At 33.7% G+C, this 12,815-nt stretch overlaps 2 protein-coding genes across 2 annotated transcripts in view; one reads left to right on the top strand and one right to left on the bottom strand.

The window, feature by feature from the left end:
* LOC137707485 (transcription factor bHLH162) overlaps positions 1-12,815 on the top strand; it is a 44,965-nt gene that overhangs the window by 15,617 nt on the left and 16,533 nt on the right. The gene's annotated exons all lie outside the window — the stretch shown is intronic.
* On the bottom strand, positions 87-6,056 carry LOC137707484 (wax ester synthase/diacylglycerol acyltransferase 11). The gene is made up of 5 exons (XM_068446362.2): positions 4,656-6,056; positions 3,296-3,850; positions 1,167-1,514; positions 655-792; positions 87-466 (listed from the first exon to the last, which is right to left on the bottom strand). Exons 1-5 carry the CDS (start codon positions 4,836-4,838, stop codon positions 299-301), a joined length of 1,392 nt encoding a protein of 463 aa, XP_068302463.2. The 5' UTR covers positions 4,839-6,056; the 3' UTR covers positions 87-298.

Below are 12,815 nucleotides of genomic sequence, written 5' to 3'. Positions count from 1 at the left end.
CTCGACATCAAAGCGTAATATCTTTTATCATTTGTACAATTAAAAACTTAAAAGAATAATTGAAGTTAATGATGGATCAACTCATATGAAGACGACGTGTTAATAAGAATACTCACAAAATAAGAAGTTCAAATACACCCAAGTAATAACAAAATCATAGTTATTAACCAACTATTACAAACGTAAGATTATTTTGTAAGTTTTCAATAACTTCTTAATGAAGTTATAAATTTCGACGGAAATGTGCATAATAACACTATAATTTGTTCTGTGTAATAGTAGAATTTCAAACAAGTGACTATTTTTCGGTGCTATTTTGCACAGGATATTTGTCCGAGGCATTTAATATCATATCATGGGCGTTTTCCATGCACAACTTCAGTTTTTGTGGATCTATGATGCCTTTTTTCATTGTTAAGGTAAGCCTCACTTTTCCCATATAACTTAGGACTGATATGTCAAGATCCTGCAGGTACACGTAAATTGTGTTACCTATATATATAACATGTCTATTCTATCATTAAGAAAACACACCTTGTATATACATGTGTGTGTGTGAAAGTATGTTTATATAACTTTTAATTTTATATGCACCTAATTTTCAAAACAAAACGATGCATATGGTTTCCAAAACTTTTGAGACCTGCTGCTTACCAGAGGTGATCCAACTATCATAAAGTATAATCCTTTTATTGGTTGGTTTGCCAATGACATTTGTTCCACGGGCCCGATCAAATTTGTAAATGCCATGCTCGAGTTCGTTAATGTTCTATGGATGAATCTTGATGCTGCCTGCACCACAAGTAGCATTCTAATTTTTAAGTAAATGTTGTACTTGTGTAATATCATATGCATTTTCTTAGGGCTCGTTTGATGTACATAATTGGATGGATTAGATACTAAACTAAAGATATGTTAAAAGGAGATATTATATAATTATGATCACCTAGAGAATTAAAGATGAATTACTCATGAAGAAAACTTGTTCATTCTAGTCCTCCATAAAATAGTACGATTAGAAAGAATGAATTTTCTTCATAACTAATCCTATTATGATCCCTTCCAAATGAAAATCATTCATTTTCGTCTTTAATATATCTTAATACGTAAGAATTATCTATTTCAATTCAATCATGTCTACCAAACCAGTCCTTAAATTTACTTACCTCGTGGCCTCCAAATCTGTTCAACATCTTCAATAGCCCACTAGTGAAATAAATAGCTAAAGAATTTCTTTTCGTCTTGATACTTTTTTGAGCCTTCCAGACAAAGTCAAGTGTGTTTGAGAATTCAGTCAAATTGGGAATGGGAATCTGCAAGAATGTAATATGATTTCCCCATGGGCTCTTGCTGTCGGGTTTGACCATTTCTTCAACCGAAGTATAATTCCCCATGACCCTTGTATTTAGTAAAATCAATGCAGTGCTATGGGCTTCCCTTGAGCTTTGGTTCATCTCTTGCATATATAGTCGAGAGCCAAGAAAGACCATCCCGGTAAGGACGTCATTTATCGTCTGTGATAGTAAATAAGTTAACTGTGTTACAATTTATTACGAATTTGACAGTATGGTGTTTGTTGATTTGCATGTTGTGTGTGTATTTTATATTCTATTTTTTGTTATTCTCCATTTTTAAAACCATGAGATGTAAGAGATTTTTATTACTAGCGATTAAAAGATCCATATAAATGTGTAATGTATGGGGAGTTTAAGGATTGAAGGTTCCCATTTTAACTGTTTCACCTTGGGCTTCAACAATATCAAGAGCACTTTGGTGAAATTTTTGATAAATTATGTGTTATTTTAAAGGATAGTTAAACAAATTTGAGCATTTGATAATCTGATACAGATCGAGGAAAAGGTTAATTTTGAAGATCATGGTTTCATGGCTTCTTCATTAGCTTCAATAGGTCAGATTAATGTTACATAGTTTGGAATTTAGGACGAGCTAGCCAGATTGGCTTTGCAAAAAGAAAAAAGAATTAGGCAGGTTTTGACTATCTTAAGTAAATATACTTTAAATTGTAGTGGCTAATCCATGCACGGGGTAGGCTTTTATTACGGTATTTTATTTTCCATCTATTGATCCGTTAAGTACTAATGAGGCTGTCACATATATGCCACGTGGTTGTCAAATATCTGCCACGTGGCAAAAATAATAAATTTTTTAAACCTGAATTTTCTCAAAAAAAAAAAAAAGAAGAAAAAAAAAAAAAAACCCTGTCTTCCCCCCCCCCCCCTCTTCCCCTCTCTTCTCCCCCATCTTCATCTTCCTCCCCCGACCCCTGTACTTTCAACCCAGAAAAAAAAAAAAAATTGAAACTTGTCTTCTTCCCGCAACCCCCAAACCCATCTCCCCCATCTTCATCTTCTTCCCTGCAACCCAGAAAGAAGAAGAAGAAAAACCCGTCTTCCCCCCCCCCCTCTTCCCCTCTCTTCTCCCCCATCTTCATCTTCTTCCCTCAACCCGTAACCCAAAAAAAAAAAAAAAAAAAAAAAACCCAAATCCCGTCTCGCCATCGCCGGGTTCGTGGAATGGATGTGGACTTAAGGAGTGGGGGGGTGTGCAGAGAAGGGAAGAGGATGGGTGCGGAGGGAGGGAGGGTCGCAGGTGGGGGAGATGCGGGCACCGGGGGGGGGGCGGGGGAGAGTGGGGAGGATGCTGGTGGAGTGGGGGGGGGGGGGGGGGGGGGGGTTTATTCTGGGTTTTTGGTTTTGAGGGGACAATGGGGATTTGGGGGGAGGGATGACAGGAAGGTTAACTTCAGGTTTTTATTTTTTAATTAATATATTTAGAAGATTTAGGGTTTTTAAAAAAAAAATTAAATTTTTTTTTTTATTTTGCCATGGGGCACACATTTGGCAGCCACGTGGTGGTCACGTCAGTGCTTAACGGATCAATGAATGGAAAATATACCGGATGTATTATTTTGAAATAAAATAGTACTTAAGGTATGAAAGTGAAATGTTTTGAAGATATTGTAAGGAGTTAAAATAGACTCCAAACCTGAGATATGAAAGTGTAATTTATCCTTTAAACATTTAAAAGAAAAGTATCATTAGTAAATAAAAAAAAATAAAAAAAGTGGTGCAAGACCAATGTCTAATTTTCATGATAAAATTTAACTATTAATTATCAATCATAACTATTACGTTAAAATTAACAAGGTTTTTTTTTCTTCTTTTTATCAACAAGAGATGGAAGATCAACATGAAAGCTTATTCCCGTGTTTTAGAAAGAAAAAACACACCCACATGCACAAACCAAAATGCTACATAGAAAACCTGAAACTTACCACTCCAAGCCTGCTTTTAATTAATTTGATGTGATCAAGAGAGATTGTCACAGTTGATACTGTAATTGGCGCGAACTCGAATCCAATGTTCGAGGATTTTATTGGTGATCGATCATCTTCCCCGGTGATGCTCTTTGAAATGCCCCACCAAATATCGGACATGGTGTTCAACAAGGATGAGAAAGTTCTGGTCATAACATTTTCATTCTTCGGTTTCGATGGCTGCCGTGAAGGAAAAGTTAGGGGAAGAGAAGGATTGTCAGCCCTTTGTAGACAAGAGAGAAGAGCGCCCATGAGTGAGTAGCCATCACCTAACGCGTGGTGCAACTTAAATACTACATTACCAGCTGCATTGCTATTTGGGTACTTTATAACATGAATTTCCCACAGTGGTTTGTCTTGTGGAAATCTCTTTGTTGCTAAGTTTGACAAATAGTCATCAAAATACTCGTCATATGATTCATTCGACAAGTTGGAAGGGAAGATTGGAGTTTTAACATGGTCTTCAAGCTTCACTTCAACCCTTTTCCATTGTTTCTTTCCATTTTTTTCAATCTGTTTCCAAATTAAATAATTACTGCTCATGAAAAAGAGGACATCATGTAAAGAGTACTCGAGAAGAAACTTCAAACGTGCTAAAAAACATTTAGCCCACGTCCCATAATGATGCAATATTCCATAATGATCTAGTACAATGCTTAGATCTAAAACTTTATCAAGCTTAGGGATATCATTCAATGGGAGAAAATAAAATACAACATATAGGTGTATGGTTCCACTCCTAATATTACCGAGACCTTTTGTAATAAAACTCAACACCTACCAATAGGTGATTAAGTTGAGACAAAATCAGTACGGTTAGAAGTGGATCAATGGCTCATCTCTCTTAATATTGAACAAGATCAAACATTCAAACCGACTAAAGGCATCAAGTGATCCAATTTTAATATATTATAGGGCAACCACTTAATACCACGATCTAATTGTATTATTTTGTATGAATTATTGTATTAAAAAAAAAAAAAATCCCTTCATGACCTTGTTTAAAATTCACTCCAAACCTGAAGAGTTTGAAATGTAGTTTGCCCTATAAACTAAACATGCTCACACGTGGAAAATATTGAAACCAATAAAAAAAAAAAATTGTAGTTGGACTCTTTACTTATAAGTGTTAAATCTTAAGTTCGACTCATCTTGATAGTTTATTGCGAGAATTAACATAAATCTCCAACCTTCAAGTAAACTATTCAAACAAAATTTGCGTTTGAAAAGTTGTTTAATAAGTAAAAGGAAGGAAACAAAGAGTATGAAAGAGAGAGAGAGAGAGAGAGAGAGAGAGAGAGAGAGAGAGAGAGCGTACCATGATAGAGGAGAAGCGTGGGTTGATCGGCAGGAACACGTTCTCGAGCAATGACAGAAATTGAGAGTCATCAATTGGAATTTCATATTCCAAAACAGCAAGAACTGATATTGATAAAACAGAGTTGTTGAAATAGTGGCCAGTAGGGCTCACTGGCTCTAGTCCCTCTTCCGAAATCTCCATCTTGGTTTATGTTCGAATTTTGCTTCCCCTTTTTCTCCCCCAATTTAATGAACTTGGAGTAATAAAACTTTAATCAATTTGTATGATCGGCTATGGATTTATAGAATAAAGTGACTAGCAAACGGATGTCTGTTGTGTTGTCAGTGTTAATAGCGTTGAACAGAATAATATCTTCTTAATAACAGGTCCCATAGAATTAGTTTCCTTGTCAATGTTAATTAATACCGTTGAAATTTTGTTCGTAAGGGGAGCTGTATAACTAATACAGGTTAACGTCAATTTTACGGTAAAGTGAGACTTTTTATGAACTCTCAATGTGAAACTCTCATAGAGTCTTTGTCACCTCACAACTTTACATTAATTTCCGTGTCAATATTATAAAATATTGAGCAAAAAAACATTCGATGTCAGATGGAGAGTCTCACTTTTGGGAGAGACTCCTTAGCATTTCTCAACAAATATAGTCTGTATAAACTTTGCCAAGAATATTAGAGCATCTTTAATGGGCTCCCTATATGTGCTTTTAACTAAAATTTAGTAAGAAGAAAAATTATTCTCCAATCGCACTTCTTATCTTGCTTCTAGAATGACAAAAGCTAAAGGAGCTCTTAAATTTAACCCCGGGTCTGTTGTCCCCAATTCCATATCCCTCTCCATGTCTCCTATACAATATTTCGACACGTGTCCTCTAACTTAACTTTGTTAAACGTGAGATCAACATTGTTATATTACCAGCGCCTCAGGCTCCGAGATGGCAGTCGTGAAGGAAACGTTAGGGAAAGAGAAGGATTGATGTACCTTTGTAGACAGGAGAGAAAAGCGCCCACCAGAGAGTACTCATCAACTAATGCATGGTGCAACTTGAATATTATATTAGAAGTTGCATTGCTATTTGGGCACTTTATAACATTGGTTGATCTAGTGGAAATTTTTTTTGTTGCTATATTTGATATATAGTCATCAAAATACTCGTCATATGATTCATTCGACAAGTTGGAAGTGAAGATTGGAGTTATAACATGGTCTTCAAGCTTCACTTCAACCTTTTTCCACCGTTTCTTTCCATTATTTTCAATCTATTTCCAAATTAAATAATTATTAATTGTTCTTAGAATGAATCATGTGAAGAGTAGTTCAAAGGAAACTTCAAACGTCCCTAAGAGCAGTTCCACCCCTAACATAAATGTGTCAGTACCTAGCACATTTATCCATTCAGTGAACAGTGATAGATCCCAATGAACAGTAATAGACCAAATGCATCTCCACCCCTAACGAAAAATAGCCTAGTCCATTTTATTAAAATATTATTATTATTTATTATAAAATAATGAAAAATAATAATTTTATCTTTAATTTCTTACTTTATAAAAAATAAAATAATATTATTATTAATAAAATATTTTTATTTTCTCATTCTCACCGCCCCTGCACTTCCCTTCCCGTTGACCTGCACTTCCCTTCCATTCCCACCATTGCTGCATCTCCACACCAAATCCCACGCCAAATCCACACCACAAAAAAAAGGTGGCTGATGTCACAGTGGCGTCAGATGGGCCGGTCCCAAGGTCTGTCAATTTTGGGTTGGCCTGGAGACCAGCTTGGGCTGGGTGCCAGCCAATCTGCTGGGCTGGAGAGGCTTCCCTAGGTGCCAGGCAATTTTTTTGGCTGGGTGTCGGCCTATCCCAACCCCGATGGAACTTCTCTAATGATCCGCTATGTATTTATATAATAAAGTGGCCATCAAACGGATGCCTTTTGTGTTGTCATTGTTTCTACTGTTGAACATTATTATCTTCTTAATAACAGGTCTCATATAATTTTGTTCACCACTTTAATTATTGTGTATGCTCATCACATACCGAATCATTTGTTATGTATTATTTCACCTAACTCTAGTTAATTGTCACGTTAAATGTTACTTTTTCAATTTAAAAAAAAAATTAGAACCAAAGTTAAGTAAAATGACACATATCAAATTACACTATATTTTATGGTTGTAAGCAAAAATGCTTCCTATTACACGTCTCATTTATGTCATTTTTTTTTTTTTGCCTTTTTAGTCAAAATGGTATCTGAGATTTGCATAACACATAACTTTGGTTCTTGAGATTTAAAATCAATAGAAGTGGTCTCTGAGATTGTCTACCATCCATTATTTTGGTCCTTATGTTAAAAAACTCCGTTAAGTTGAGGGTATAACATATAACTTTGGTCCCTGAGATTTGCATAACACATAATTTTGGTTCTTGAGATTTGTATAACACATAACTTTGGTCAATGAGATTGTCCACCACCCATCATTTTGGTCATTCCATTAAAAAGCTCAAGGACCACTTAACTTAAAGGAGTTTTTTAATGAAATGACCAAAATAATGGATGGCGGACAATCTCAGAAACCACTTTTACTGATTTTAAATCTCAGTGACTAAAGTTATGTGTTATGAAAATCTCAAAAACCATTTTGACCAAAAAACCCTTTTTTTTTAAGTTTTATTTTTTATTTTTAATAATTTTATTTTATGAACAAACGATATTATCTAAGCAGAGATGGGGTTAACAATAATATTGTTCAAATTTATCTTTATTGAGAATCAATCATAAGATCTCTCACGTACTAAATACCACTACAACGTAGTATCGACTGGCACCTGCCCAACAACAAAGAGCAAAGAAAACTGAATCGCAGACTCGGATCAAAAAACTCAGAAGCCACGAATGTGTGAGGTTAAATCGCAGCAACCAAAAACTGTCGAGAAGGGACACGAAGGAATAATAAGATGAAAATCAAGGTCTGAATATGAACAAATCACTGCCCATATTTACATTTAATAAGATGAAAACAAAGCTTGTCGGCGAAGTCGTATTTGCGTTCGTCGTTGTCGCTTAGGATCGGTTCAAATTCACCTGCATCCTCCGAACCAATTAATGCTTACAGCACCATTCTCAATGTCCTATGTCGCTTAGGATCTTTCCAGCAGCAGCTCTACGATCATAGTTATTTTGTTCCTCTTATTTGGTGTTTCAGCAAAACATTTCACTGATACTGTTTCACAAAATGAAACAACAAAATCTGGACGTATTTGCGTTCCTTGTTGCTGCTTAGGAAAGATTCCAACCACCATCCTCACCGATCGCAAAGTTTCTATTGGAGAACAATTCAGAAATAAACAAAAATAACAGAAATAAACAGAACTTGAAATTCTAATATTTTATTTACCAAATAAACTTGATGTGCAGAATGAAATTATACAATAAATACATAAACTAATATAACAATATCAATGATACTAACTTGATCACAGAAGGTAGAGGCCAGCGTAAAGCTATGTCCTTCGAACAGTATTTTCGTCCCACTCTTGTGCTTGTGGTTCTACAACGTCTGCTCAACCAGGATACAACTACCTAATTCTACAACCCGCACTGGATTATAGAACTCTGACGAATTGCTTTGTGTGTTTACTCTCTGAAAATTTTGTACGAAAGATAAGGAGGAAGAAAAGATGATTCTCACTTGGATACTGTGATTGCAAATATATAGGCTGTTTCACACCCTTTTAAATACATGTTCAGTTTATTTGAAAGCACACAACTCTTTCTAATAACTGTGTCTTTTAATAAAAAATTACAACTCTTTCTAACAGTTGTGTCTTTTAATCAAAACGTTTTTTTTAATTAATAAATTAATTAAAAAACTTAATCCGAAAATTAAAATTAATGAATCTGATTAATTTTAAATTCCAAGGCCCCAAGTGCCCCAAGGCCCAATGCCCTTGTCATGATTAATTAATATTAATTGTATTTAGGCTATATTATATTCAAGCCTAATCCACACACCATAAGGCATAAGCCTTCAATCCATTTCCAAATGGTCCAAGTTCTAATTACTAAGAAAATGGAATAAGCCTATATAAAGGCTTGTGAAAAAAAATACTATTGACCAATGTGGGACAATAAGGTCTTAAACGCGAATTGCTTTGTGTGTTTACTCTCTGAAAATTTTGTACGAAAGATAAGGAGGAAGAAAAGATGATTCTCACTTAAATACTGTGATTGCAAATATATAGGTTGTTTCACACCCTTTCAAATACATGTTCAGTGTATTTGAAAGCACACAACTCTTTCTAATAGCTGTGTCTTTTAATAAAAAAAGTACAACTCTTTCTAACAGCTGTGTCTTTTAATCAAAACGTTTTTTTTTAATTAATAAATTATTAAAAAACTTAATCCGAAAATTAAAATTAATGAATCTGATTAATTTTAAATTCTAAGGCCCCAAGTGCCCCAAGGCTCAATGCCCTTGTCTTGATTAATTAATATTAATTGTATTTAGCCTATATTATATTCAAGCCTAATCCACACAACCATAAGGTCCAAGCCTTCAATCCATTTCCAAATGGTCCAAGTTCTAATTACAAAGAAAAAGGAATAAACCTATATAAAGGCTTGTGAAAAAATACTATTGACCAATATGGGACAAGAGTGTCTCAAACGCGAATTGTTTTGTGTGTTTACTCTCTGGAAATTTTGTACGAAAGATAAGGAGTAAGAAAAGATGATTCTCACTTGGATACTGTGATTGCAAATATATAGGCTGTTTCACACTCTTTCAAATACATGTTCAGTGTATTTGAAAGCACATAACCCTTTCTAATAGCTGTGTCTTTTAATCAAAAAGTACAACTCTTTCTAACAGCTGTGTCTTTTAATCAAAACGTTTTTTTTTTTAATTAATAAATTAATTAAAAAACTTAATCCGAAAATTAAAATTAATGAATCTGATTAATTTTAAATTCCAAGGCCCCAAGTGCCCCAAGGCCCAATGCTCTTGTCTTGATTAATTAATATAAATTGTATTTAGGCTATATTATATTCAAGCCTAATCCACACAACCATGAGGCCCAAGCCTTCAATCCATTTCCAAATGGTCCAAGTTCTAATTACTAATAAAAGGGAATAAGCCTATATAAAGGCTTGTGAAAAAATATTATTGACCAATGTGGGACAAGAGGGTCTCAAACGCGAATTGCTTTGTGTGTTTACTCTCTGGAAATCTTGTACGAAAGATAACGAGGAAGAAAAGATGATTCTCACTGAGATACTGTGATTGCAAATATATAGGCTGTTTCACACCGTTTCAAATACATGTTCAGTATATTTGAAAGCACACAACTCTTTCTATTAGCTGTGTCTTTTAATCAAAAAGTACAACTCTTTCTAACAGCTGAGTCTTTTAATCAAAACATTTTTTTCTAATTAATAAATTAATTAAAAAACTTAATCCAAAAATTAAAATTAATGAATCTGATTAATTTTAAATTCCAAGGCCCCAAGTGCCCCAAGGCCCAATGCCCTTGTCTTGATTAATTAATATAAATTGTATTTAGGCTATATTATATTCAAGCTTAATCCACACAACCATATGTCCCAAGCCTTCAATTCATTTCCAAATAATCCAAGTTCTAATTACTAATAAAAGGGAATAAGCCTATATAAAGGCTTGTGAAAAAATACTATTGACCAATGTGGGACAAGAGGGTCTTAAACGCGAATTGCTTTGTGTGTTTACTCTCTGGAAATTTTGTACGAAAGATAAGGAGGAAGAAAAGATGATTCTCACTTGGATACTGTGATTGCAAATATATAGGCTGTTTCACACCCTTTCAAATACCTGTTCAGTGTATTTGAAAGCACACAACTCTTTCTATTAGCTGTGTCTTTTAATCAAAAAGTACAACTCTTTCTAACAGCTGTGTCTTTTAATCAAAACATTTTTTTTAATTAATAAATTAATTAAAAAACTTAATCCGAAATTAAAATTAATGAATCTGATTAATTTTAAATTCCAAGGCCCCAAGTGCCCCAAGGCCCAATGCCCTTGTCTTGATTAATTAATATTAATTGTATTTAGGCTATATTATATTCAAGCCTAATCCACACAACCATAAGGTCCAAGTCTTCAATCCATTTCCAAATTGTCCAAGTTCTAATTACTAAGCCTATATAAAGGCTTGTGAAAAAATACTATTGACCAATTTGGGACAAGAGGGTCTCAAATACGAATTGCTTTGTGTGTTTACTCTCTAGAAATTTTGTACGAAAGATAAGAAGGAAGAAAAGATTATTCTCACTTAGATACTGTGATTGCAAATATATAAACTGTTTCACACCCTTTCAAATACCTGTTCAATGTATTTGAAAGCACATAACTATTTTTAATAGCTGTGTCTTTTAATCAAAAAGTACAACTCTTTCTAATAGCTGTGTCTTTTAATCAAAACGTTTTTTTTAATTAATAAATTAATTAAAAAACTTAATCCAAAAATTAAAATTAATGAATCTGATTAATTTTAAATTCCAAGGCCCCAAGTGCCCTTGTCTTGATTAATTAATATTAATTGTATTTAGGTTATATTATATTTAAGCCTAATCCACGCAACCATAACGCCCAAGCCTTGAATCCATTTCCAAATGTTCCAAGTTCTAATTACTTAGGAAAGGGAATAAGCCTATATAAAGGCTTGTGAAAAAATACTATTGACCAATGTGGTACAAGAGGGTCTCAAACGCGAATTGCTTTGTGTATTTACTCTCTGGAAATTTTGTACGAAAGATAACGAGAAGAAAAGATGATTCTCACTTGGATACTGTGATTGCAAATATATAGGCTGTTTCACACCCTTTCAAATACCTGTTCAGTGTATTTGAAAGCACACAACTCTTTCTAATAGTTGTGTCTTTTAATCAAAAGTACAACTCTTTCTAACAGCTATGTCGTTTAATCAAAACTTTTTTTTTAATTAATAAATTAATTAAAAAACTTAATCCGAAAATTAAAATTAATAAATCTTATTAATTTTAAATTCCAAGGCCCCAAGTGCCCCAAGGCCCAATGCCCTTGTCTTGATTAATTAATATTAATTGTATTTAGGCTATATTATATTCAAGCCTAATCCACACAACCATAAGGCCCAAGCCTTCAATCCAATTCCAAATGGGCCAAGTTCTAATTACTAAGAAAAGGGAATAAGCCTATATAAAGGCTTGTGAAAAAATATTACTGACCAATGTGGGACAAGAGGGTCTCAAACGCGAATTGCTTTGTGTGTTTACTCTCTGCAAATTTTGTACGAAAGATAAGGAGGAAGAAAAGATGATTCTTACTTGGATACTGTGATTGCAAATATATAGGCTGTTTCACACCCTTTCAAATACCTGTTCAGTGTATTTGAAAGCACACAACTCTTTCTAATAGCTGTGTCTTTTAATCAAAAAGTACAACTCTTTCTAACAGCTGTGTCTTTTAATCAAAACGTTTTTTTTAATTAATAAATTAATTAAAAAACTTAATCCAAAAATTAAAATTAATGAATCTGATTAATTTTGAATTCCAAGGCCCCAAGTGCCCTAAGGCCCAATGCCCTTGTCTTGATTAATTAATATTAATTGTATTTAGGCTATATTATATTCAAGCCTAATCCACACAATCATAAGGTCCAAGCCTTCAATCCATTTCCAAATGGTCCAAGTTATAATTACTAAGAAAAGAGAATAAGCCTATATAAAGGTTTGTGAAAAAATATTATTGACCAATGTGGGACAAGAGGGTCTCAAATGCGAATTGCTTTGTATGTTTACTCTCTGGAAATTTTGTACGAAAGATAAGGAGGAAGAAAAGATGATTCTTACTTGGATACTGTGATTGCAAATATATAGGCTGTTTCACACCCTTTCAAATACCTGTTTAGTGTATTTGAAAGCACACAACTCTTTCTAATAGCTGTGTCTTTTAATCAAAAAGTACAACTCTTTCTAACAGCTGTGTCTTTTAATCAAAATATATTTTTTTAATTAATAAATTAATTAAAAAACTTAATCCAAAAATTAAAATTAATGAATCTGATTAATTTTAAATTCCAAGGCCCCAAGGCCCAATGCCCTTGTCTTGATTAATTAATATTAATTGTATTTAGGCTATAT

This window comes from Pyrus communis, chromosome 17 (genome assembly GCF_041283825.1).
Source record: "Pyrus communis isolate YQ-2024b chromosome 17, ASM4128382v1, whole genome shotgun sequence".
Lineage (NCBI taxonomy): Eukaryota > Viridiplantae > Streptophyta > Magnoliopsida > Rosales > Rosaceae > Pyrus > Pyrus communis.
Note: the sequence above shows the minus strand (reverse complement) of the source record. Positions and strands in the feature narration are given on the sequence as shown.